Source organism: Dama dama, chromosome 20 (genome assembly GCF_033118175.1).
Source record: "Dama dama isolate Ldn47 chromosome 20, ASM3311817v1, whole genome shotgun sequence".
NCBI lineage: Eukaryota > Metazoa > Chordata > Mammalia > Artiodactyla > Cervidae > Dama > Dama dama.
The window spans coordinates 94,382,706-94,410,463 of record NC_083700.1 but is presented as its reverse complement, the minus strand read 5'-3'; the positions used below and the strand labels follow the sequence as shown (position 1 = coordinate 94,410,463).

Genomic DNA, 27,758 nt, shown 5'->3' with positions numbered 1-27,758 from the left:
AGTATAGCTGCAGGTCATTTATTTTCACTGATGAGTAGTGTTCTATCATCCGACTAATCTACCACTGACTGAACCACTTTACTGTCAGTGAATACTTGGATTGTTTACTATGTTCTGCAATTACAGGCACTCAGGCCGTGTGTCCTGGGGCAGATGGACAGGAAATGCCCAGTACGGGCCTTGGCCGAACCTGCCCGGCGTTAGAGTGCATGCACACCAAATTCTGAAGGCTTCCTGGTGGCTCAACAGCTCAGCTGGTAAAGAATCAACCTGCTGACGTAAGAGACATGGGTTCCATCCGTGAACTGGGAAGTCCCCCTGGACTAGGAAATGGCAACCCACACCAGTGTTCTTCCCTGGAAAATTCTATGAATAGAGGAGCCTGGTGGGCTACAGCCCATAGGGTCACATGGGCTCTGTGTGTGTGTGTGTGTGTGTGTGTGTGTGTGTGTGTGTGTGTGTCTGTGCACACTCAAGTCATGTCCGACTTTGTGACTCCATAGGCTGTAGTCCACCAGGTTCCTCTGTTCATCGAATTTTCCGGGCAAGAATACTGGAGTCAGCTGCCATTTCCTAGTCCAGGGGAAATTCCCAGTCCAGGGATGGAACCCCCATCTCTTGCATTGGCCACGGAGCCACCAGGGAGCCCTCAAAGTTCAGTATGCATACATCTTAACTGATTGTTAAGGTTTTGACCACCTGGTGGGTGTGAAGTGGTGCTTCAGGGAGGTGATTACTAATGAGACTGAGGACAGCCACTTGCACTGACTCGGCCATTTGCTGAGGTGAGGCAGAGAGTGAGCCTCAGACAGAATCTGACTGAGGCCTGACGGTGGCCTACTTCCTAGCCTGGGGACCTGAGGCAAATCATTGCCCTAGATTCCTCACCTACTAAACAAGGATAAGAAACCACATGTGATCTTTTTTAAGGCTGCCATGAAGGATGTGATACAAACATTTTGCAATTTGCAAGATTTTGTCACACTGTAAGGAACCCTTACCTGTATGGGGCTGTCACAGTTATTTTATGTATATGCCACTGTTTGCTCCCAGGGTCTAGGACAGTGCTTGGCACAGGGGCAAGAGTAAGTAAATGCCTGCTAAATGAATAAATGGATGCATGAATGCTTTTCTAAGGAAACCTGAGGGGACATGATAATTCTGCACATAAGGGGACTACGGCTGTGAGTGGGGAATGAACCACTGGGGTATATAGTCCTGAGCAATGATTTTTAACTTTGTTGCACCTGATCCTCCTTGTCTATAAAATAGGAATGGCAACCCAGTCTCGAGGAACTGCTAGGGAGGATGAACAAAGTCTTCCCTGGAGGAGGAGATGGCAACCCACTCTGGTATTCTTGCTTGGAAAATTCCACGGACAGAGGAGCGTGGTGGGCTCCCGTCCATGGGGTCACAGTCAGACAGGACTGGGCACACACGCTTGCACACACATGAAGTCTCGTCTACCAGGCCAGCACAGAGCGGGCAATCCTGTCAGTGGTGCAGAGCGTCAACACCGGCAGGAATCACGGAGACTAACTTGTGCTAACTCCTCCGCCCACAGGAGACAAGACCGAAGCCTGGAGAGCAGTTAAGTGTGGGCAAGATCCCCCGTGGTCTCTGCTCTGAGCCCTTCCCTGGGCACACAGCCAGCCTGCCTCCTGCTGCATTCAGGCTGCGGGTGTGTGTGCTGTAGGCCTTCTTTCTCTGAAGCACGTCTCCTCCCTGTGGAGAAGGCTTTAAAAGCTTTCAGCTGACCTTCACTACTTCCTGACCAACCTGCACTTTGTCTTGTGCCGGCCTTTCTACGGGGACTGAGACGAGAAGGCAGGTAGCCTTGTCTCTCCAGTCCTACCTCTGCTGACTCCACGTCCCACCCCACTCCCGGCTGGCCCACAAATCAGTCTTTGCTCATCTCCTCCCCAATGACCCTGGCCTCGTCCTTCCCCTGACTAAATCCCACTCATTCTTCTAGATTCATTCATCTTGGAATCTCCCAGGTTGAGCCAGAGACCCAACTCTGCCTACACTCTTGGTGCTCCAGACTCATCTGGGTTGTTCCCTATCAAATCCTGACCACAATCCAATAAAACTGTGACCACGCTCTCTCTCCTGCAAACTAGAACCCTGGGGGTTCCCTCTCCAGCCCCGGGCCAGGGTGAGGCAGACAACTGCAGTGATGTTGCTGGAACCTGAATCACATGAGGGGTGTCTCCAAGTTCAGGGATTCGAATCTGGCTCTAACCCTAGTTGCTGGGCCACCTCGAGTGGGAACCTCCCTGGGTCTCAGTCTCACGGTCTGAAAGCAGGTCAAATCTGATCATCTAAGGAGATTCTTCCAGCTCCAGGGCTCTAGTTCTCTGGAAGGTAACAGGGTGGGTGAAGAGGCAAAGGAGAGAGGAGGGGGCAGGGGAGTGGGTGTGCTGGCCCTGAGAAGAAGCAGGAGGAGAAACGGGCAGATGGAGGAAGATTTCCAGAGCGGCCTCCACAGAATACCAATCACTCTCGTTTCCTGGGGGTAAGAGCACTGAATGGCCCCCGAGGTTGATTAAAAGGCTTTCGTTAGGCTCCAGATATTAATCACCTGCAGTTGCCGGGAATGTCTCCCTCTGCGACGGAGCGTTTGAGATTATCGCTTAATTAACAAGGTTTATAACAGCGTTAATGTGTCCTATTAAAAAAGTTATAAAAATTAACCAGAACTCAACGCTGTGGCTCATTTGAAAACTGAGACAGTCTGCAAAAGGTCATTTGACCTTAGTAAGGGTTTAACTGTCATTCTGGAGCTTGTCATTACAGCGAGACGCCCCTCCAGCCCTCCTGCTTTCACCTTTCTAAAGCGGTGTCAGCATTCACCCCATTCCCCAGCTACCTGGTGAAGAATGACTTTCAAACCCAACAGAAGAAAAAGTCCTCACCAACCCTGTGAGCACCAAGGCTTTTGTCATTTTGACATGTCCAATGTGAGTAAATGTGGTAAAGTCATACAAAACAAACATAAACGATCTCAGTCCAGAAGACAGCCTGCATGAAGAACCAGTCAAATGCCACCTCAAATAATTAGGCTAAAAACGGTGAGTGCATGCTGCGATGGAGACAGACTTCAAACCTGCTGGGCTGTAGTTAAAAAAAAACAAAACAAAAAAAAACCCAAAAAACAAATTGACATTGTACTTCAGTAAGACAAGAAACCCCTGGAGACCTGGGGAAGCCTGAAAGCCCACTTCAGCTCAGCTCTGATTGAACCAGATGTATGGCCTTGGTTAAGTCAATTTCCCTCTTATTCACTGGTATGGCAAGTATTATGGGCTCTAAAGGGTTATTTGACCAGGTACCTAGGAGGCAAAGATACAGACAGAAGAGGACAGAGGCAGGTGCAAGGTGCCCTAGGACACACAAAAGAAGCGTCCCCCTACCCTGAGAGGTCAGGGAAGGCTTCCTGAAGGAAGGTTCTCCTAAGCGCACCTGGGCAGTGAGCAACAGCTGGGTGGGCAGAGCAGCCCAGGTGTCAGGTGGGCAGTCTGACCTATGCTTCTGGTGCCAGACATAGCATCTGCAAACTCCCTAATGTGAGAGAGGACAAGGCTTGTTGGAGCACAGCCTCTCATTATAGTAAGAACTTACAGTTCAAGGGCAACATGCTAAAAAAATAAGCTGGAGCTCCAGGCCAGGGGCCAGATTATGGTGCTTTTATGACACGTTAAGAAGCTTCTCAGGTGACTCTGGTAGTAAAGAATCTGCCTGCCAAAGCAGGAGACGTGAGTTCGATCCCTGGGCTGGGAAGACCCCCTGAGTAGGAAATGGCAAGTTGCTCCAGTATTCTTGCCTAGAAAATTCCAAACACAGAGGAGCCTGGTGGGCTACAGTCCATGGAGTCTCAAAGACTGAGCATATATAAGAAGTTTACCCTTTAATAATAGGCACCAGGTGTCGGGGTGGTGGTAACAGGATCATACTTGGTTTTGGAACGATCACTCTGATTACATATAAAGAGAGGAGTCTGGAAGCTGCTGGGGTAAGGCAGGGGAGAAAAGAAAGCGGCAATGGGTATGGAGAGAAGCAGATGGTTTAAAAGGTATCTAGGGGCAGAACTGATGGAGAGTGACCTGAACAAGGAGTGCGGAATGAGGCATCTCTGGGTCCTGGGAAGGTGGTGGTGTGTCCTTCATCATGACGGTGAACACAGGTCAGAGGCTCTGGGGTGAAGGAAGAGGAGAGCAGTGAGGGGTGTAGATGTGCAGGTGTAATGCAGACATCCAGGAGGAGATGACCAATGGCACCTGAATGTAAGGGTCAGGAACCTCAAAGTATGAACTGAGGTCAAATATATATTTGCCATCAGTCACTGATTCAACAAATATTATTAAGCACTTACAACATACTGGCCCTGAGCAAGAATCTCATAGAGCTCAAGTTTTCATGGGGGTGGGGAAGAATGTCAGTCATCAAGCAAATAAATAAATAAGAAATGCAGTGCAGACTTTAGGGAGGGTGATGTGTTAAAAGAGCGATGGCAAGGCTACTTCATCAGCCTGGACAGTTGGAAGTCAAGGACTTGGACTTGGAAGTCAAGGCCTCTCTGAATGACACAGAGGCAGAGTGTGCAGACCAGAGGAAGGGCGCGGCAGGAAGTGGGGACAGGAATGAACTGGGAGAGGACATCAGAGGTTAGAGAGCAGTGGGAACTGGGAAGTGTGGTGTGAGGTCAGGCCGGAGGGGTCACCGGAGGCAGATCACCAGGCAGCGGCCAAGATGATGAGTGTGGATTTCAACCCTGGGCCGTGTACACACCGGGGGCAATGGGAACCAAGCGGAGTGAGGGCAGCAGAGGTTAGCTTTGTGGAGGGAGAGGGAGGAGGGCTGGAGATGGAGGAGAGGGCAGGGGAAAGGAGCCCACAATGGGGATGAGAAGCCACAGGCAGGAGGAGACCTGAGCGGGCAGGATGGGTTTCTCAGTGAAGGAGGAGCAGTCACACGCGCTTGGGAGGAGGTGGAGTCCTGCCCTGGAGGGGTGAAGAGGAGCCGGAGGGAAGCTTGGCAAGGACAGACCATGCAGAGGGCTGGAGCGGAAGCCAGACATTGCTAGTGCATGCGGGCCGTGAGTGTCGGCAAGGCAACTCTTTTGGGAAACCTGGATGTGAAAAGGAAGACAGGGCCACAGCTGGGTGGTGGAGGTGGCCTGGGGGAGTGCTTTGCTTGCTTCTGTAAGAAATGAGTGACCAAAGTATATCTAAATGGCACGGGGAAGGAACCAACCAAGTGGGAGGAATAATGTACTCAGGAAGGCAGGTGGGCTGAAATTTAGAAAGAGAGAATGACCAGTCCCAAATAAGGCAAGGAAACTCTTCTTTTGGACATGAGGCATAAAACTGGGGAGTCCAGGTAAGTTTGTAGATGTGGTGGATCTAAGCTGTGGGATTTCTTTCTCTTTTCTCTGTGAAGGAGGAGACAAGGTCATCTTTTGAAAAAAGAGGTGTGGACTCTCATGGGAAAAATAGAGAAGCTTTAAAGAGGGTTTGGAAAATTGAGTTGGATGAGTGAGGGAAACTTGGAGGGCGTGGCCTGTGGGGCTGAAGACAGTAAGTCTGTAATGGCCCCAAGCCATATGGCTAAGGTGTTTTCTTCTAGATTGTCCCTTAGTACTAGGGACCAGATCAGCTACAAAGAACATCAATCTGCATGGGGTCCAAAGCACATAAATAATGTCTCTGTGTCCACTGGGCAGCCGGGGTCAGGGCTACGATCCTGCCCTTACACGTGGACACATCAAGCATCTACCTGGTATGAGCACTGCTCTGGGCCTGGGGAAACAGAATTAAACAGAACTGGGGTCAGCTCAGAGTTAAGGCAAAGCAGAGCTGGGGCTCAACCCCAAGCTTTTGATACTCCTTTCCAATTTCTGTTTTCCATTGGCTCTCACCGGGAGCAGTCGGGAGGGGCCTGAAAGTTGAAAAGCACTGAGCGATCATGAACTTCAATGATATGACCATCACGAAGTCAGGCCAGCCCTATGGCGCAGCTCAGGAAAGAATGGCAATTTGTTTTCACACCTCCGGCGTAACTGTAACCCAAGCTATCAAACAGCCCTCTTAACCATCTGAGAGGTAAGTGTTCAGCTGAGGACACTGGACATGGAGGGAAATTGGTTCACAAGAAACCGTGTGAACAGTCAATCGGGGGATGGCTTGCAGGTCTCAGGGTGGTGTTTGTTCAGTCCTCACTGACTGAGCTACCAGAGGGTCAGGTCCTGTATAAGGCAAGGAGGACACAGGTGAGTTTGACACGGTCACACTAATGTCCGAGGCAGACACATGGCAGATGACTTTATACCATGGCGTGACAGTGATAGGGAACCTGCTGAGTCACATTCCAACGAGTGGAACAGAATCAGAGGTTGGCCACCCCTTGGGGAGGTGGGGCTGTGTCCCCAGGAAGGACTCTTTCTCAGGGCGACCACCTAAATTAGGCTCCATCATTTCAGACAGTGGGCAGACTACAGGTTACCTCTGCTTGTCTAAAAATAAGTTTCTGCCTAAATCAATTAATCATGAATCAGCCATCCAGGGAGGCAGCTGAGCTCCAGAACAAACCCCAGATCAGAGTCAGCCAGGTGGGTTTCAATCCAGGCTCTGAAACCTGGTAGCCACGACTTCTAGTTGGTTACCTAATCTCTCTGTGTCTTGACATCTGGACCTCCAAAATACACCCTGCAACTGACCATTTCCCTCTGTCCCCACTGCCCTGACCTCAGTCTATGGCACCACTGCATCAGTCTCCCACTGGCGTCCCATTGAGTCCCTCCCACTAAAGACTCCATATTATCTTTCTCCTATAAGAAGAGTAAATCAAGCCACTCATCGTGGTCTTCAAGGCCCAAGACCATCCCTTGCCCACCACCCTGGCCTCAGTCTCCCTGCACTCATGACTCTGCAGCTGCCTGGATCTTCTTCACCCCTTGAGCATGCTGGCTTTTGAACCTGTTATTTATTCTGCCTCTTTCACGCCCCCTCGGAACCACACAGGACTGCCTCCTCCACATCCAGTTCCCAGCTCGAAACCACCTCTTCAAACAGGTCTTCTCCACCCACCACAGCTAACACGGCTACTGTCTCACTCAGATATACATCACAGCCTTTCATCAATACCTGAAATTATCTGATTTGTTCGTGGACATATTTGTTGTCTGCTCTACAACCTGGCACAAGGCCTGTTCGAAATGCACATGCTGGCTGGTTGAGTCTTACTTTCTTCATCAAAACCTTGCAGCTGGACACTTAAAGAGACGAGAGGTTAGGAGTACAGCTTCTGAAGCCAGCCCTCCTGGCTAGGACTCCTGGGTCTAGTCCTAAAACTGTGTAATCCGGGCAAGTTACTTAACATCACTGTGTCTAGTTTCCACATCAAAAAACAGGGATAATATTAGCAGCCAACAGAAGGGAGAGTTATGTGTTATGAAGATTAAATGAGTTAATATATGTAAAAGAATTTTTAACATAGAATCATAAAAAAACAAGGACCTAAAACATCGTAGGTGCTCAGAATAATTAGCAATTATTATATTTTCCCTGCTCCCGTGTACTTTCCTGTCTCTGTAATTTGCATTCTCTGTACTATAACTAGCTTTTCTGTGTTCACCTTTCCCATGAGACTCTGAGCTCCTTGCAGATGGAGACTGTCTTAGCCCTTTCTAAGTCCTCCATACATGGTAGAGTCTGGTAAAGAATAAGAGCTTAGTGAACAGATGGAGAACAGGTGGGAGAGACAGAAGAGAGAAAGAAGGAAGAGGAAAGAGAGAGGAGAAAGGAAGACAGGAGGGAAGGAAAATGACAGTCCAGGTTAGAGCCCTACCTTTAGGGAAACAAACAGGCAAAGAGACAGAGAGTCCGCCTCTTTGCCTTCCCTCCAAACTCTCCTAACCCCCAGAAAAGAAGCTCAGTCTAGCACCCCTTGGCTGGTCTTCATCTCACTAAGTACTCCAGGCGCGACGCTAGGACCCCCAGGAGTTGGTGTCCTAGCCTCGACCTTCATGCGCTCTACACAGCAGCCTCCATTCCCAGCCCCACACCTTTGTGCAGAGCATCTCTCTTTAAACATCTGCGTCCCCATGTCTGGCTGGTCCTTCAAAGCCCACTTCAGTGACCCACTTCCCAGGAACCCTCCCTGATTTCCCAGCCAGGGGTTTCCTGCCCTCCTGAGAACCCCCTTCTGTCCCTCTCGCATGCGAGCTCCTTGAACCGCACTCGTGTCTACAGCGCGTTTGCCCTGTTAGATGTGAGCGCTCTCAGGACCAGGTCCGTATCTGCTCCTGAGCTCCTGTGCCCAGGCCAGGCCCCGGCACGGGGAGGCTTCAGCAAGCGTGCTGAACTGAAACGGGCCCCGTACGCTCCTGACAGAGGTGAGGGCAGGATCTCGGTCACTGCGTCTCCGGCGCAGGACTCACCTCTGACGATGCTTAGTTTGTGGGGTGAGAGGGGTGGCTTAGGGACTGCATCTTTCTTTTTTTTTGTGGCAACTCCCGTGACGCTTCTGTTCTTCAGAACGTCTGTGCCCCAAATCATGACTGCCAGGTTCTTCGTGTACTTGGAGTCTCCTTGCGTGACCTGCAGCTGGTGCCATTTCTCCTCATCAACCCAAATCCCGCTTCCCAGATGGACCTGGAAGGGGTAAGAACACAAGCGAGCACCGGTTTAGTCGGACAGGATGGTGGCGGGAAGCTTTTCCTGTCCTTTAAGACACTGCTGCGCAACTGCAAGAGATCTGCGCCATAAATACCAGTTACCTTTCTTTCAGGGAAATAATAATCCTCATTTACTGAACACCTGTATTGTGCCAGGCCTTACGCTAGTGCTTTATATCCCCTCTCTCGGATCTCCACAGTCACCCTGGAAGGAAGGTGTTGGGGCACTATTTTCATTTCAGGTAAGAAAAACCTGGTTGGGAGAGGTGCAGCCACCTTTGAAAAGTCACTCAACAATGAAGTTGCAGAGTGGATTTTTGTTGTCTGGGTGGGGCTCCCCAGGTGACTCCAGGGTACAGCGGGGTGTGGCGGCCACAGCCGCTGGAGTGGGGAGGGAACCCGCCCGGGTCCTGCCACTCGCGGAGTGTGTGCATGTTCTTTCTGTCTCTGGCTTCAGTTTTCGGGAACTGAGCAGGGAGAGCTAGATTTCAGCTAAGTTCCTTCTGGCTCAGAAGACCTATGATTTTAACAAATTAAACACAACCACTGTGTCCCTGGTCTGATTCTGATGGCACACAGAACAAAACGCAACCTTCTGCTCCTTATAAGGGAAGCGCTCAAAGTTTCAGAGTACAGTCCATAAACACAGATGTCCCAGAATAATCTAGCAAGGAGCTCTGAGGTTTCCTTTTCCTTTCTGGCTCTTTTAACAACTTAAAAACCATTTGCTGATGTTAATCATTTAAAAATGAAGTTCTGACTTAGACCTTGCCATTCATGCTGCGTTTCTACCGAGTCCACGGAGGGTGGATGTGGCCTCTGTGGGGACAGTGGGAGAGGCAGCCACTGATGAGTTAAATTTTCTGAGGGGACTGGAAAGTCCCTGCCAAGGTCCTTGTCTTCAGAGACCGTCAGTCGTGGACCTTGCATGGTCAGGAGATATCCTGGGGGAGTCCTGGTCTGAGAGACAGCATACACACAGCCAGACTGACAGCGGACTGGCAGGACTCAGGGTTCAGACATATCTGAAGAGCTCTCTACTGAAGATCGACTTGGAAAGCACAGTGGGCATGCACAGATGGGCAGACAGGTCAGCCAGCAACGCTTCTTCCTTCACCAATTACTGGCATTTTCAGACCATGAACAAGAAAAAATAGAGCAACACAGCCCACCCACGAATGTGAGTAGGTAAACAATCTAACATTGCCACATCCAACTTCACTTCCTTTTGCTCGAAAGATCATTCAGACCTCTGCAGGCACCGTATCAGATAATCAGATCCACCTGGCCTCCCTGCGCTGCAAACCTCAGCGCTGCGACTCTGCCCCACATAGCTCAGGAAGATAAGCAGCCCTGGAGTGAGATGTGTTGGCCTGGGGCCGCTGGGCAACATCCACCCAAGGTCAAGTCTGGCCTTTGCAGCCTGAACTGCAGGTGGGCAGCCCGTGTACCTGATCAGGCCTGCTGGCGACTAGCTCCCTCCTGCTCCCTGCTGGACCCCAAGTCACCTCCCTGGATGACTCTCTGTGGCTACCCATGCAAGCTTCCTGAGATAGGAGGAAACAAGGGATGCGAAGTAGATTAAACACTGAATCAGAAACCCTTGGAGATGGAGGGCAACTTCGATTTTCCAAAGATCTTTGCTCTTTTCTACTCAAGCCTTGTTTTCCAACAACCTTTCAATTTATTGTTCTTTAAAGAGAGGTGGTAGTCATCTCGGTCAATGTTCTTCTACAAGAGAAAGGGGACACTAATATTTTTTTGAGTACCCATTATGAACTAGGTCTTGCACTCTTAATTTAGTTATAAACATAATGACCTTAAGAGATGGAAATAGGTAGAAATATTTACAGACAGAGACAGAGATTCAGAAGGAGTAATTCGTTTTCCTAAGACATACTATCAGAAAATTTTGGAATCAAGGTTCACCTCTAAATCCGTACGACCCTGCAGCCCACACTCTCTTGGCCTCCCGCTGCTGCCAGTGGCATGGTGGTGCCGACGTGGTGGAAACACAGCAGATTTATGTTCATCTGGCCTTCCTCCGGAGCCTCCCTCTGCACCTGTCCAACCACTTTGCCGGCCAGCACCCACTGTGGGTCACACTGCAGTCAGGGAAACCTGGAGAAAAGCCACTGGCTGGCCTTCCTGTCCCCAATCCCTGCCCCGACCAACCCACGCTGTAAACACTGCCAGATCAATTCCCTAAAACACAGCTTTCCTTCTTTGACTAGATGACTTCCGCAGTCTTTCAACTGTGTTTTTATGTTAACCCTCTGGAATCTTGAATGGCCCCCTGTTTTCTGTCACATCAAATGCAACGTCCTCAGTCGGTTTTAAAGGTCCTCTAGAATCCTGTTTCCATTCAACCTATTAAGCATAGCATGTCTACCACTCAACGATGTCCCTAAATTCACTCATTTTCTCCTACGTCCAGTGTCTGGTGACAGAAGGACAGGCTCTAGAGTCTCCTCTCTGTGTGAATCTGAGCCCTTCTACCTACCAGCTGGGTATCTTGGGCTAGTCACTGTACCTCTCTGAGCCTTTCTTTTCTCAGCTGTAAAAGGCAGATCACCACCTGAATAAAGAGCTATTTTGAAGATAAGTGAGATACCATGAGAACGATATCAGGAGGGTAGCACACAACCCTAAACTGTTACTTTTGCTGCCTTCTTTCTCCCATCTATGTCTCTGTTCATGCCTCTCCCGCACCCAGGGATGAAAGCCTTCCCTTACATCTCCTTAAGCCTGACAATCTATTAAACCCCAGCTCCCAATGAAAGAAAACCTCCTTCACTACTCCTGGGCTAAGTTCCATCCACTCTGAATTTCTAACTTACTAAGAGCCCTCACTACCTTCGCAGTCCATCTCCATGGGGAGAGGTCCAGGATTTGCCTCTTTCATCCCCTACAAAGTGGCCCAGACTAGTCTGAATACAAAGCTGTAAGAAACTGATGCACATATTTAATATGTCTTAATGGCACTGGCTTTCAGTTCAGATGAGCTGCTGTTCCTTGAAGAAGAAAATATATTCTGACATGCACTCGAATACAAGGCCAGCTACGCAGCACAGAAAGAAACAGCCCTGAGTTAAGACTGATCACAGGAATAGGCTGGGGCATTTGGGACAAGGGTTGCTGAGGTCAACAGAACTCAGGGTCACCTGGAGCAACGCCCCGCTTTCAAGGATGTAGCAGAACAGGCTGGAAAGGGCACCAGCCTGAGAGCCGGGCGACCTGGCCTCTACTTCTTGCCTGCCTCTGCTCTGGTGTACAGCTGTAGACAAGCCCCTCTTCTGGATGTATTTCCCTATCCATCCCGCGTATAAATTAGACTATTCAAACTTTGATGGCCTTTGAAGCTTTACGATTCAATGAGTTTTTGAAATAAAATATCTTAAGACAAAGAAAAGAGATGTGCTTGAGCCAAATCAGAAAGTAACTTTTATGGCAAGCCCTTATTCACATAAACCACAGTTCACTATTGGACCGAAATGTCGGCCTTAACGCTTTCAAGGGAGGTTATTAAAAATACGGCATCTGGTAGGATGGGACTTGATCAAAGAATGCCTTTGTGAAATGTTTTGGAGGACAAAATTAGTTTCCTACTAGGAAACGGATCTCATTCCCATGCTCTGGGCGTCACAGAGAATGAGGCAGAAAGAAGGAAGGGTCTGAAATGACAGCAGAGCCAAGAATAATAATGACTACTTCTGGGATGTGGGGGATTGTTCTAAGCAAGCTGCCGTGCATTTCCAGGATGTCTGTTTCCTTTCCCTCCCTTAATCAATTCCTTTGACTATAAATTGGTAGAAACAAAAGCCAGTTAGTTTTATAGCAACATATGGGCCATAATCAAGGATAAAACAAACTTGGCACTTTCAAGATAGGTTGTGCAGCTTGAGTATGAAAAAAATCAAATGACAATTGAGAGACACAATTTCCTGGAGGGAAAAGGATCCTTTCAAAAGAGACCCTCATAATGCCCAGAAACTGTCCACCAGTCTTTAAAGCAAGAGAGAAATAGATTTCTCTTAGAAGCTACTTTAAGAAAAAGTCTATAGTCATTCCACTATGTGATTGTGCCTAAAAAGAAATCAACGAAGACAGAAAAGTCTCTTCTTCATCTCTAATTACTGAAGGCTCACCAAAGTTAGATACACAGTTTAAGTCATTTTTAATGACTATGGAGAGCACTAATCTGATCCCACCTGAGGCCCAGAGAAGGGAAGCCCCCACTCAGAGTCACACAAGTAGGACAGAGTTAAGCTTAAACTCAGGCTCCAGGCTGCCTACTTCCACTCTGTCATGCCACCTCTTCCCAGCAAAACAGATTCTTAAAGTCCGTAGGTTGCAGCAAGGCAGGGCAGAACAGGCCTATGGTTTGACCCATCAGTTCTGCCTCTGCAGGGGAGGAAGTGCTCTGAGGGAGTCGAGGGCACATGGATAGAAAGAGGAGGGCAGCATATCCAAGGGAGCCCTAAAGACCAACAAGTTTCATTTCCTTGGCTTGACAATGCTTGCTTTGGCTCAGCCTGGCCAGCTGCAGGGATATATCTGGAGAAGCCCAAATAAAACAACCTTTCCTTTCTCATCAACCCACTGGGGATTGATACTGGATAAACAGAGACCTTTTGAAGCATAAGGCAAGAAAAACAGACTGACAGATGAGTCTCTGGGGAGAAGGAGAGGTGATGTCTATAATGCATGCCATGGTGGCAAAGACTATTACAGTAAAACTGAATATGACCAGTGCCTAGACAAAGACAGCCAGTGTATTTCCTCCAAGATGAATTCACTTGGATGTAGGAAGAATACTAGAAGTCTTCTTCTTGCCCTGCTGCTATGTCATATATGTGACTTTAAGACTTCCAAAGGCTATTCCATTACTTTTCACCCTGCACTAATATAACTACTAATAGTGCTTAAGTTTTCTTTCATAACTTTTTTTCCAAGAGTCTTACAAAAAAATCTGAGGAGTTATATGTGGTCCTAGGACTGTGGGCTAAACAAGCTGAGTGTACAACTTGAAAGCAGCTTAGGAGTAAGGAGCATGTCCCAATCACCTCTGTATCCCCGGCATTTAGGGTTAGGATAGGACTTACAACACATAGGTACTTTGCAAACAATGAATGAATAACTACTCAGCCACAGCCATATCTGTAAATCAGATATCTTATCTTGAGATCACCTTATACATTTTATGCATCTGGTTTCATCAGATTATCATTTTAAATTATCTTTCTCACTAATAAGCTATTTTTAAATGTCAGTTTAGTTTTATAGTTGCTTCGGCCCAATATTTACCAAAAAAAGAAGAGAAAAAGTCCTAGTAAAGCTCCACTGATTACAGCACATGGATTCTGGAAGCAGTCACAGGGTTAGGCCTCAAGGCCAAGCAGTCGCTGTATCTCGGGAAGCTCCCACCGTACCCTCCACCTTCGCACTGACTAACCAACACTTGTAGGGAATGGAGAGTGAGCTTGAAACACTACCTTGCCATTGTCTAGGATATACTTGTCCATGACAGGTGCAGGAGCAGGGTAATAGGACGACGTATTTGCTTCCTCACTGAAAGTGCTCCGTAACTCCGGCTCGGGCTCGAGACATTCTGACTTTACTTTTTCCAAGTCAATGGCGGGACCTAGGCAGTTAAGAAAAGAGATCTGTCTAGAACTCCAAGGAAAATCAAAGGCAAATATTTTAACTATGCATCTGTCAGCACATAGTGGCACACACAAAAAAATATGCTGGCTTATTTTTGTCCATTGGACTACACTTAAACCCCAGCTTGAAAATAATATGAGGTATGAACATCACAGGGGAAAAGGTGGAAGACAAGAATGGACCAGACTCTAACTAAACATGAATGAGAAGCAGTCTTCTAGGGTGTCACTGTCTGAATGAAAATGCAAGGGATTCAACTTCTTGCAGGGGAAAGAGGTCCTTTTAAAACTGGGGTGGAGACAGGGTAGCAATGACTACAGTATGCAAACTGTGTATTTGCCAAAACCCCATCTCTGCAGCCTACGTGAAGTAGGCCACGGCAGAAGATAAGAAAGCAGGGGGAGAAATGCAAAGGCCTCCCCCGCCCAAGACCTAGTATCTAGACAGGCGCATTTCAACCAAGAAATTAAAGTACAATACAGATTAAGCCCCTGATTGCCTGAACCAGCAGCTATCCTGATTTTTATTTTAATGCAATCAACACAAATTATGTACAGTTTAAACAGTAAAAGGCAGGAGATAAATGGTGGTGGTTTCTAAGGAGGACTTTTTTTTTCCTCCATTAGATTTTTTAAATGATGGACTCTTTTTCAAATCACCTGTTGTGTCTTGATTACCAAAGGGCAGAAAAACAGGGTAAGGCCAGATAACTTGATTAACTTTTATAGGCGAGAAAATCCAAAGGCCAACTGAGAGTTTTGGCATCCTGGAAATTCTCCCTATGCAAGTATTTCAGGAGTTAACTCGGATCAGAAATTCAGGTACTGCCAAGGCCGGTCCCCAGGACTGTGCACGTAACTTAAGTCACCAGTGAGTTTCATGGCCCAGCCTTCCCTTATTCTTACCATGTGGGCCACTTGGTATGGAGCTGTTTGTGTGCCAAAGCCCTCACCAACAACCTGCCTGAAATTTACTGTGCTAAATTGCTATACCCTTGGCTTTGGCTGGTGGTGAGGAAGGTATTGGTGATTTTGTTACAAAAATTCCTCACGATAGGGCTTCCTAGACCGATTAAACCATTTCTGAGTTGCTGGTAGATGCGAGACAGATCTCTGAAGTCTCCGACAATGGAGGTGCACATGTGCGTGCTCAGTGCATGAGCGCGTGCTGTCACTTCAGGCGTGTCTGACTCGGTGCGACCCTACGGATCCGACAGTCCACTAGGCTCCTCCGTCCATGGGATTCTCCCGGTGAGAACACTGGAGTGGGTTGCCATGCCCTCCTCCAGGGGATCTTCCTGACCCAGGGATCAAACCCACGTCTCCAGTCTCCTGCATTGGCAGGCAAGTCCTTTACCACTAGTGGAACCTGAGAAGCTCAATGAAGTATGAAGGCACAGAGCTGAATGTGGCGAGACTGGGGACCGGCACAGAGCCAACTGAAAAGCAGGGCTCATCTTGGGAGACCGAGTTTAGGTCTTATTCCTAGTTTGGCTACATTTTAATTGTGTGGCCACAGGCGAGTGAACTATGGATGCAGAAGCTGTCAGAGTGAGGGACTGATAGCATCGTCACCATTCTAGGAGCAACTCCCAATTCTGTGTGACCTATTCAAGAGCTGGGTCTAAGGCTTTCTTGTCTTTATCCACAGCCCCTGGCACGAGAAGATGTTCTCTGGCTGTTTGCTAAATGAACAAAAGAATGACAAGAATGAATGAATAACTCTAAACGAAGCAGATGCCATAGTTTCTCCTCTCTTTGTATGAGATCTCGGTTGTATTTCTGAGATATAAGAAAACTCAAGTGGAACATCTGATCTTTTCTTAGGTCAGGGAGGAAGCAATTACTTTGGCTTTCTCCAGAGGGCACGGCTCAGTTGGCACCTGAGGTCTCTTCCTGCTCTGACATTCAGCAGCAAGATAAAGGAGTGGAGCCTCGCAGACAATGGAGCACAGGCCATCTTAGGTTCTCCTTCTATGAGAGGAAGGTCGTGGACAAGAGAACAAACCCAACTCAGCTCTGACTTCAGTCTAGTTCTCGTCCATTTATCTCCACAACAGCTGCCAAAGAAATCTACTCACAACCAGATCTTTCGCAGCTTAGGCTCCCACTACCAACAAAATTAAGTTGTGTACCATAGCCTCCTTAAGACCCCCAATATAACCAGCTTCTTCTTGATCTCTGGTGCTCAATTCCTGCTCTCCCTAGATGTTGTCCCCCAGGTGCTGTGTTGTCCCAAGCATCTGAGCCTTTGGATGTGCTACTGTTTTGGCCTTGAATGCCATCTCATCTGCCTGTCAAGTCTCTGGTCAGACTGCAGAACAGAGCTTAGATGTCTCCTTTGTGAGGCCTTGCTCTGATCACTACCAGGTAGGGGGTCTCTAAATCGTAAATACTTCCAGCAAATTATATTTGGAATCATCTACCAATCTGTCTGCTGTCCACATCAAACTGTGAAGCTCTTCAAGGGTAAAGTTTTACTCTCTTTGTAATCTTGGCACCTAGGGCAATGTCTGGCATGGTGCAGGCTCTCAGTAAATTCTTCATAACATGAGAGGAGAAAGAGAGTTGTGGGCAAGAGACTTAAATGGGCTGAAGCAGAGATTCTGAAATAAAGCCCTGCTGCTGAGTGGAGGTGCCTGGGGTGGACTGGATGGGATGTTTACAGGTATTTGAGAACAAATACCTTTTTGCAGCCCAGGAAATAGAAGTTAGGGCTGTAAAGTGGAAACTGGAAACATCTAGCCAGGGGAACGGACAGTTCAGATGGCTACACAGGGACACATAAAGAGCAGGAGCTGAGAGCAAAGGGTCACCTCTCTGGCTCCACCCTCCCTGGTCCTGTCTTCTAAGGCAGACTCTGCTCCCTCATGGCCTGCCTATCCAGGTCCTCGGGACTCCCTCCTCCCCTGGTAATAGTTAGCTGCATTCATCTAGTTCTCTCTCTGCTGCCCCCACTAGACTGTGAGGCCGGAGGGCAGACAGAGACTGTGTCTTTTTATATCAGAGACCAGGGCTCAGCACAGTGCCGGGTTCCAGTTCAATCGTCAACAGGTAATTTCACACGTCAATAATGACTTAACCTCTCTGACTCTTGTTGCCTCATCCTGAAAGGAGGAATGATAACAGTGACTCAGCCAGGCTGCAGCGTAAAGGAGTGAACCTCATATATGTAATGATTCACGCAGACTCTGGCGCAGAGTGGGTGCTCGGTAAATGGTGGCTCACCACCCCCACCTCCCTGCTCCTGCCCCACGCGGGGGTCATATTTGGGTGCTCAAGTTAGCCACTGCTAATCCCTGGGAACCAGGGCCCCGCTGGTCCTCTTGTGCCCCAACTCCTTGGCACGAGCCTGGCCCAGAGCAGGTGTTCAGGCTCTCATGGCACACAGACCCAACACTACGCTCCCCTCTGCCAGTTTGCTCAGGGACCCACAGAGTTTCGTTGAATGCTGAGCCTATTGTAATGGGATCTTCCGGCTCCCAAGCTCTCAAGGAACTCTACTTCCTAACATCCCCGATCGGCACATTTAATGCCTGGTGGCTGCCAGGGAGTAGCACTGCCCTCTGCCACTGCCTCCTCTGGCACTGTACACAGAAGGACTTGGTATCTCAGCGGGGACGACAGACCAACGAAAGGCTCCTCCTGGAAGCGGTTCCTCAGGAGACCTGCCTCCTTCACCTCTCTGTGCCTCAGCTTTCCTGCCTGCAAAATGGGGAGTGCCCACAGCCACCAGAGAGCCAGGCAGGCGCACCCCGGAGGCTCAGACCCAGGCTCAGAAAATGGCAGATGAATGAAGGGGTGAATCAGTCAATAATGCGGCGTGTTTAGTAGTACAGAATCAGAAAGAAAAGGAACAAAAAGCATGTGGTTTCTTCCCAGAGGGGAGGGAGGGCCTCTAGTGCTTTTAATTTAAAAGGGGGAGAAAAACACTTCACTGCAAATTTTAGTCGGCTCCACTACGATGCTGGCAATTTACATCTCATTACAACAAACGCTTCAGATTGCTGTTTTGCTTTTAAAAATTTCTGAGGCATTGTTCTCCTTCAAACACATGTGACCAAATTAGCCACGATAATAAGCACTTGTGCTAAGAGACGGCACTGCACGGATCTGGTGCAGATATTTTAAGTAACAAAGCAACTTTTTTTCACTTTGTGGGAAGAGTAGGAATCAAAAAAATAAAAAGCCTTTTGATCCACTTCAGGTTTATTTTGGAGAAAATATACCTTCCATGGAGAGAAACCTCTCAGCTGGGTAAAAAAAAAAAAAGCTTTTGAAAGAGTATAAAAGACAGTGCTTGTCTTTTCATTCAGTCATTCATGAGCCCATTCATCACACAATCCCTGACTGCATACCAAGATCGAGCCCTGGAAGAGGCACTGGGGACCCGGAGACAAATACAGCATGCCCCAGTTCTGGAGACGTTGAGAATATAACACATGAAACTCTCATTATACTGCATACAAATAGCTGTGAGTTGATGGACAAACACTGGATTCAATGCTAGAAAACCTGGTGCAAAGCCTGGGTCTATTATTTCCTTTACCTTTTTAAGCCCCAGAGGCCTTTCCCATAAAAAGGGAATCATGGCCCACAGTAAGGGGCTTGGTAAATGTTTGCTGGCACAACAGATAAATGAAACTACAACATTCTCTATTCTTGTCTAGCTTAACTGGGCTAACGCCATCCTTCCTGAAAATCTTTCTAAGAAGTTGATGCTTATGTTCTATTTGCGTGGTCAGTCAAGTCTGACTCTTTGCTGCAACTCCTGTCCACACACACGAGGTTTAAAAATCACCCATTTCTTCAAAATATGTATGTTTGGACACTAAAAATCAATTCTGACTTCTGTTGAAACAAAAAGGCTAATAATATCAGATTTTCTCTTGAAAAGTATTAAAGTCTTCCATTTATTCCTGCAAATGAACAGGACTTTTCTCTGCTATTGGTATAATTCTAGTTTCTTCCTAAATATAAAGTGGATCAAAAAAGCAAATCAAAATCCTTAAAGCATATGCCTACTTTGGTGGACCAGAGGTACACTGGGTTTCTCAAAAAAAAAAAAAAAAGAGGATTCTACTTGTTGAAAAGGAGCGGAGCATGGGAAGAGATAGCAGCAGTGAAGGAGAGACACAGAGGCCTTGGAAAGAGATGCGAGACGGCCCACAGCTGGGCAGGTGGATCTCCTCTCTCAGAAAGCATCAGCCACTCTCACCTGTTGCCACAGCTACGCATATGGTTCTTAGCCCCGCTGCGCTTCCAGAGAGGGCAGGGACAAACCTGGTCTCATTCCTTCAGTGAGAATCTATTAGGCACCCACTTAGTGCCAGCCCTGAGCTAGGCAGCTTCAAACAATGTGCTGTCCAGTAGTGGAGAGAGCCAGACCACAGACCGTTAACACCATCCTGACAAGGGTAAGGGTAGAGACTCAGGAACAGAAGCAAAGTGGGGGCGCTACACCTGGAGGAGACTAGGAAGGCTTCCGATGGACAGTCACAGATTCCTGGGCTGGGGCTGGAAGCTGGCGGCATGGGTCGGAGTGGGGTAGTGATCGTCACATGGGGAAGGCAAGCGGCACATTATGGAGGCTCATTGGTCGACCAGGACGTGGGCAGCGTCATGATCTGCAGAGGTTTGCAGAGAGATTACCACGGGCTCAGGGACCCTGGAAGGCCTTAAGGAAGAGGTGAGCTCTGCCTGGAACTTGAGATAAGGTTGAGGGACGATGGCGGGATGGTCAGGCAGGGCAATGGGATCACTGTCAGCAGCGGCTCCTTGGGGTCCTTCCCCTGACCCTCTCCCGTTTTCTGAGGGCTCTTTGTGGGTGAGGGTTGGAGTAGGCTTTGCTAGGCAGAGGCAGGAGAGGCCATTCCAGCCCTAAAGACTGGACTGGGCAAGACCCCTGCAGTGCATGCAGATGCCCGCCCCTGCACACATCCCCACCTCCCCGCCCCACAGTGGGGCTTGTCCCTTGGGGAGTCAAAACTCTAGAGCAGCAGAGCTGGAATGGACCCAGAGAGCCCCCTCTCTATGGGGCAGAAGCCCAGCAAGACAGGGGTGGCAGAAGTGGGCCCAAGTCCCCAGTCGGGGTGGTCAAGGTATTTTATCCACATTGGGGAACTGTAGGGGCCTGTTTCAAAGGACATATTCGCGTCTCTCTGAAAAGGAAAGGTGACTGACACCCACTAAACATCTTTATTAGTTGTTGTTGCTGTTGTCTGACTCTTTGTGATCCCACAGCCCGCAGCCTGCCAGGCGCCTCTGTCCATGGGATTTCCCAGGCAGGAATACTGGAGTCAGTTGCCATTTCCTTCTCCAGGGGATCTTCCCAACCCAGGGATTGAATCCATGTCTTCTGCACTGGCAGGCGGATTCTCTACTGCTGAGCCACCAGGGAAGCCAATTTTACATCAAAATAACTACCTAAAATTTTTTTTTTAATCTTGACACCCCAGTATCAAGTTATCATTTGTTTACTATCTTCCGGATTAGGATGGAAACTCTGAGGTCAGCCACCGTCCTGATCACGGCTGTATCCCAGCACCCAGCACAATATCCCTGGCACACAACGAATACTCATCAAACACGTGTTGAATGAAGGAAGTTAATTCTTAGTAATTTGCCAAAAGTAAAAAAAAAAAAAAAAAAAAAAAAATTCAGGATTGCTAGACTCTGAAGACTTGCTCTTACCACAGCCCTACATGCCTTCAGCTAACTGTGGTTTTCAGGCTGCACAGACTTCTCACGTAATGTCCACCATGTGGGACCCATAGTGCATCTCTGACCTTCTTTCACCTTCCGAGGGTGTCTGTGAAGAACTCCACAATTGAGCAGGGGGTGCAGTGGGGAGGGAGTGAGTCACCACTGACTCACTCTAGGAGCTCTGAGCCTGTCCTCTGCCAGCTGGTGGTCAAAGCTGGGCTGGCTCTTCATCTGTGGTCCTGCCACTTCCCACCCACCCCAACTGTCTGGACCCAGGCAGCATTCCAAATGGCAACAATATGCACAACAGCAAGGGTCTGTCCTGCCAGACAGGCACTGAAGGTCCCCACACATGTGCTGAATGCACATGAAATGGCCTTTGGTTCTGGACCAGAACTGGCCGGGTGCGAAGACTGTGGGGTTGTGGTACGAAGGAGTGGGTTATGGGGCACAAAGGTTGCCCTCAGATTCCTGAAGGGCCTCCGTGGGGCACCACGAGCACCCGAGGGCAGGGGATAGGGGAGGCGGAGTTTCCTCACGGTGGTGCTGACATCTCCCAAACAAGTCAACCCATGACTCTGGCCTTATTGGCTCTCCCCTTCAGGCCATGAGCTGTTCCAGAGCAGGAACTAAACGGGATTTGTCTTTGCTAAATGTGGGTTGATTAACTTACTTGGTTTTAAGATCCGATTTCAGGGTAGCAGGACAGTCCAGGGCCCTCCTTCCTCTTTCTCCCTAGAGTTCTCTTCTCTGGGGCAGTGGGGAGGGGGCTGAGGGACAGCTCCAGGCTGTCCCTCTGTCCCTGAAGCCCATGACCAAAGGGGCAACTCTGAGGTTGAGGGGCTGCACCCCAGGCCTCCCCCGAGGGGAGGAGCCCCTGTGTCCACCTGTGTAAGAGCTGGGGCAGTTCTAGGGGCTCTCACCTGCCTTTGCAGCCTTGGCTATCCCTCCTACCTATCTCTCCTCTGTGTAGTCTGGTCAGGGGTGACTTGTGGTTCCTGAATAAGCCAGCCTCTCTCATAATTCCAAATCTTTATCAATCTCTCTTGTTGTCTGAGACATTCATTTCCTCTCTCTGAACCCACGTCCTCATCCAATGATCCTATCTACTGCTGAGGTGGTTTTCTCTACGAAAAGCAGCTAGCATCAGGCCCAAAGCAGGTGTTCACAGGGGCCAGCCCTTGCCTGGAAGGGGAGCTCTCCCACCTCCGTTTCCTCAGACTGGCAAAGCCAGCAGAAAACAAGCCTGCCACACAGCCACACTGAAGCCCATGACCAATAGGCAAAGCCCTGTTTTAAGTGAGAAGCACATTTCCTGTTCTGGCAATGGAGAGAAGCCCAGTGACTCCTGCATGTTCCCGCTCCCCAAGCAGGAACAAAGGGACAGCCTGGAGCTGTCCCTCAGCCCCCTCCCCATTGCCCCAGAAAAGTGAACTCCAGGGAGAAAGAGGAAGGAGGGCCCTGGACTGTGCTGCTACTCTGAAATCGGATCTTAAAAACAACCGAGGGTGAACTGTGGCTAATGCTGATCCCGGTCAAGAGTGCAAAAAGTCCTTCAAAGGGGAAGATGGCCCGTATCTTTAACAGAAACAATTCTAGTTCTCATTTCTACACCTTTTCCTGCCGCCCAGGGTGAGGGGGCACAGGACACAGTAGTCTGGGCCCCAGCCCACCAGCAAGCAAGGCAGGGGCAGGCTGTGGACCTCCTGGGTCCAGAGAACATGAAAACCTGACCTGATGGGCTATCTCCCACTTATCCTCTTAGTCCTTTCTCAAAGCCCAACTTTTGTGAGCACTCCCGTGTACTGGTGAGAGTGACCTGAACACAGCTGGAAATGGAAAAGAGCTCTGAGATGAACAAGCCCTGGGAGGAGAGCTGTGACAAAGAAAAAGTTGAAGAATCTAGGGGGTCCAAAGGAGTGCTTGAGAACTGGAGATAGGAAGATGGAATTCTGCCCTGGAAAAGTGGGTGGAGGGAGAATTCAATACACTCTATACTAGCGAGCCTGAAATCAAGCCCAGGCGTAGCAGTAAAACAGACAATTCAAATATGATTTCTGAGGACTTACAAAGGAAAGTAGCAATCCCCAGGAGACGTTAGGAGACCTGGATTGATCAAAGGTTAAGATAAGCCAAGACAACCACATCTGTGCTCTGCTGTAGGCCAATGGGTGCCTATGGTGTGCCAAGCATCGTACACACATTATCTCATGTGCAAACTCAAATGATACTACATTATTAATGTTGGACTCACTGAGCACTTACTATGTGCCAGCCCCTGGGCAGAAGTCTTTACATACCTTTGCTCATTTAATCCTCTTAAGAACCACAGTGGCTGGTATTGTCACTGACTCCACTTTACGGATGAAGGAACTAAGGCCCAGAAAGTTAAGTAACTTGCCCAAGGAAACATAATCAAAATATGGAAAAGCCAGTGTTCAAAACTCCAGAATTTCTGACCTCTTCATCAGTGACCGGGCTCTCCTGCCTGTATGTGGTACGCATTACGATATCCAATTTACAGAGAAGAAAAGAGAGGCTGAGAAGGGTTAAATTATTTGCTTCAAGTTGCGCAGTTAAAGAATTCGAAAGCTGAGATTCAAACCCAAGTACTATCTGCTGCCAAAGCCCATGCTGCCTCCAGTACAGGGGAGAGCCAGCAGGAGGCATTTGGCTGACATTCGCTGCTTTTCAAAGGCACCACCAGAGACCTGTGCTGAAAGAATCCAGCTCCGACCGCAAAGGATTTTAAAGATCAAAGCTGGTATTTTAACGGACTTTGGACAGAACACAAGGCACGAGCCCAGAGGGGAACAGAGGTGATAGAAACCCAGCTCTAAAGAGCCAAGACAGATTTGCAGGCCACAATGGCTTTCTCCTTCAAAAGTTTCAACCAGCTTGTGATCTGGCCAACAGGGACATTATCTCTTCTTTTGCCTTCTCTTCTCTCAGATGGAGATAATAATCCTTACCTGGCCTTGCAATAAGGCTACTAGAATAGTCCAATGAGATAAAAATGTCAGGGTCTTTGAAGCCTGTCAAGTGTCATGTACATGTGAATTACTGTTATTATTCTTAGTGTCTATTCCTCTTCTGGTCAGAATTCACCATTTCCACCTACCTTCCCTACAAAGTGCACACAAAATCTAGAGCCATCCGCTGCCTCCTTCCTGCAGATCCAGCACTTGCAATGTTCTGTCCCGAGTGCAGGTCTGTGCTCCGCCTCGGGCTGTGTGTGCATCTTGAAGGCAATGACTGTCTCCTCCTCTACGTCCCTCACTGAGGCCTTTCCAGCCTTATTTGAACTAACGGTACCTGAATCACACCAAAACCATTTTATCTAGTAAGAGGTACTTAAGAGTGCTAAAAGCTGAGGGTAACATCCGAGCTTTGGTCTCTGACCTCTAAGAACAAGGACTCTGGCTGAGGGCAACTCAAGAGAGATGCTAGAGTTTACTTTCTCCTACACTGGAGCTCACCCTTGTCCCTGGCTTTCACTGCTCTGCTTCCCCTCACACCCCTGGAATTCTCTGAATCTGCCAAGCCCTGGTTTAATAAACATCACTCTCACCCCCTAGGCTCGTGAATGTTTTCAAAAGGGACCGTCTTTCTGTATCTCCAGCACCTAATACAATCCTGGCACAAAGGATGCCCCTAAAAAATGATAAATGAATGAAAGAATAAATGAATGAATGAACACACAAATAAATCTGTACTTTATAAATTAGAAGGTCTTCATGCTTTTTGTGTCCTTGACATTTATTTCTTTGGGAGAAGACAAACAGGAAAGGGCAGGAAATAAGGAGACTGGCATTTAGTAAACACTTGCAATATGCTAGTTACAGTGATGTATTCTTTACACATGCTTCCTCTTTTAATTCTGACACCGTCACAGAGGCCGGGAGAGAAGGAACTTTCATAGTTCGAGAGTGAGGTTCCTTTCCATCAGAGAGGGCTGCCTCCTATGCTAAGATCATACAAAAGGAAAGCTCTGTTTTAGAGAGAGATGTCCTTTGGGGAATTAGGCTGGGGGTCACCCCCATGCCAATGACATTGAAGTACAAGAGCATGTGGCCAAGGGCCAGAGAGAGGCTCTCAGAACCGGGTGTCAGGAGACCCTTGGAAATAGACCTGTGACGCCTTCTGGGCTTGTTTCCTCATCAACGACATGAGGGCAATAGCCTACCTCCTCTCTAAGCTCATTTACCACTCCTTGACTCCATGTTCTAGAGAATTTTTCTCTGTTAAATTCATCTTATGTTTATTTGTGGAATGAATGAAAGAATGAATACACAAATGAAGAAGTGAGTCATCCAGCGAAATCTCTGAAACATCTTATACCATCTTGCTGCTGCCCCTAACCCCCAACAGGTGTACCATCACAGCTCCTGGCTGCTACGGGACCTTCTTGCCAATCGGAGGTCCTCGTCAGGCTCCTGCTCTCTGCTCCCTCCCATCTATGGCCTGCAGGATCCCAATGCCTGGGGCAGTCAGCAGTTATTCTTTTTAAAACTGAGCATCCCTAACCTGTGGATGATCCAGCATGCTTGAGATGGGTTCCCTGGCAACTTGGAAAGGACGAAATACTCAAGGGCGGGCCTCTAAGAGTATGCGTGAGCCAGTCCCCAGGGGGTGGGGGCAAGGAGGGTGCAGCCCAGGCCACACATCAGCCCCCGACCAGGATGTGCTGCTGAGATTCAAAGACAGTCTCTAAGCCCCTTTCTGGCTCTTCTCTGCCTTGTTACTGGCTTCTTGGAGGTGTGTACTGTACCGGGGCTGTTACAGCAGAGAATGTTTTTCCAGACTCATCCAGAGAGAGTTCCACCTTCAAATATCAGCCCCTTCCCCAGAACCCAATTCACTGCATTTCGATTGCATGCTTACATGCTTATCTTTATCTTCATCACTGTGCCCTCCCCAGCCTCCAAGGCCTTAATCATCTTTGTGTCTTCCCAAGTTCCTAGGCTCAGAAAGCATGTCGTCAGTGTGAACTGACTGGCTGAAGGGACAAATACATATACGGCCTCCTTTCTCTTCGATAAGACCTTGAGAAGTTGGTTAACCTGTTCAAGGTCATACAGCCAATGACTGGTTAGGGGAGACGAGTTAAAAACCAAATCAGACCCTGTCTGACGCCCCTCTAGGGGTATGGGAAAAGGTGCTTATGGTAATATAGCATCAACAGAACACCAGATAGCATGCTGTGTGTATTTTACAGACGGAACACCAAGGTTCAGAGAGGTGCCCTCTGCCTACATTGCACCTCGCTCTTCCCACTCACTCACTCCTGCCTGAGTAAGAAAAGTGCATTCCTCAGGCTCCAGATTAGAAGTCACTTTCTTTAGGAAGCCTTTCTTCCGCAATCTCCCAAATTCAGCGGGTGCCCCTCCCCCACTGTCTCACGGCAGAGCTTCTGTCCCTGCGCTGGTACTAACTGAATTACTGGTTGTCTCTCCCACATCGAACTTTAAGATCCTCAAGGGCAGAGGGCAAGGGCTGTATCTTAAGTGTATTGAACTTTTCCTACTGCTAAGTCACTTTAGTTGTGCCCGACTCTTTGTGACCCCATGGACTGTAGCCCACCAGGCTCCTCTGTCCATGGGATTCTCCAGGCACGAATACTGGAGTGGGTTTCCATGCCCTTCTCCAGGGGATCTTCCCAACGCAGGGATTGAACCCGTGTCTCTTGTGTCTCCTGCACTGGCAGGTGGGTTCTTTACCACTAGTGTCATCTGGGAAGCCCCACTAAGCAAAATGCTGGGCACACTGTGAAGACCAGTAAATATTTGTGGGAGAAAAGAGGGAAGAAAGCAAGGAAAGAAGGCTCCCAAAGCCACAGAGCTGGGAAGTGGGGAAGTTGGGTTTGAATCCAGGCCTGCCTGCTTCCAAGGATTAGACCAGACCAGACTAGACTACCTCCATGAAAACATACAAACTCCCCTTAGAGTAGACAGCCTCTTATTATACTCTTGGGGATTTATCTTTTGTTAATAAATGGATCTTAAGCTTGCACAGGTCAGGGACAGCTTGATCAGATGTGATTTTTCCGGAACGCCCCCAGTCCCTGGAGCACAGAACACCACACGTGGTGGGTGCTTTATGCATAACTGTGGCTTAAGCTGACTTATGTTCAATCCATTGATCAGAAGGTGACTCAGATCAGAGAAGAGCCAGCCACCGGCCCTCAAGATGGCACAAGGCCTGTGGCGGGGGGAGTGCCTAGAATGATCAAGGCACTGAAACTCCGGCTGGGGCCAAGTTTATCTAAGTGTTTTAAGACTAAAGAGGCACATGTATGTGCATGCATGTGTGCATGCTCAGTCACTTCGGTCATGTCTGACTCTTTCCAACCCTATGGACTATAGTCCACCAGTTCTCTTCTGTCCATGGGATTTCTCAGGCAAGAATATTGCAGAAGGTTGCCATGTCCTCCTCCAAGGGATTTTCCTGACCCAGGGATTGAACCCGCATCTCCTATGTTGCAGGCAGATTTTTTTACCTACCGCTAAGCCACCGGGGAAGCCCGAAGAGGCATATACTGATACAAAATGCAGTGTCTTATTGCCCTCAAGGGTTAGGAGTGGCTTCTGGAGTTTAAACTAAGTTCATGATTATATAAGACAGGCAGTTTCCCTGGGAATAAAAATAATGACATGGAGAAATTTTAAGTTTGCTTTGTCCCCCATCAAGAAGTTTACAAAAGATGTAGT

At 48.5% G+C, this 27,758-nt stretch overlaps 2 protein-coding genes across 5 annotated transcripts in view; both read right to left on the bottom strand.

Annotated features, from left to right (window-relative positions):
- The window catches only part of AGBL4 (AGBL carboxypeptidase 4), a 1,414,426-nt gene that overhangs the window by 206,740 nt on the left and 1,179,928 nt on the right, over positions 1 to 27,758 (bottom strand). The window lies entirely within an intron of this gene.
- The window catches only part of BEND5 (BEN domain containing 5), a 48,404-nt gene that overhangs the window by 1,244 nt on the left and 19,402 nt on the right, over positions 1 to 27,758 (bottom strand). For all 4 annotated transcript variants that reach the window (XM_061121935.1, XM_061121938.1, XM_061121936.1 and 1 more), the window contains exons 4-5: positions 14,173 to 14,321; positions 8,441 to 8,654 (exon numbers count right to left, since the gene is read on the bottom strand). In XM_061121935.1, the coding sequence (XP_060977918.1) occupies positions 8,441 to 8,654; positions 14,173 to 14,321 (363 nt within the window). The remainder of the gene's footprint in view (positions 1 to 8,440; positions 8,655 to 14,172; positions 14,322 to 27,758) is intronic.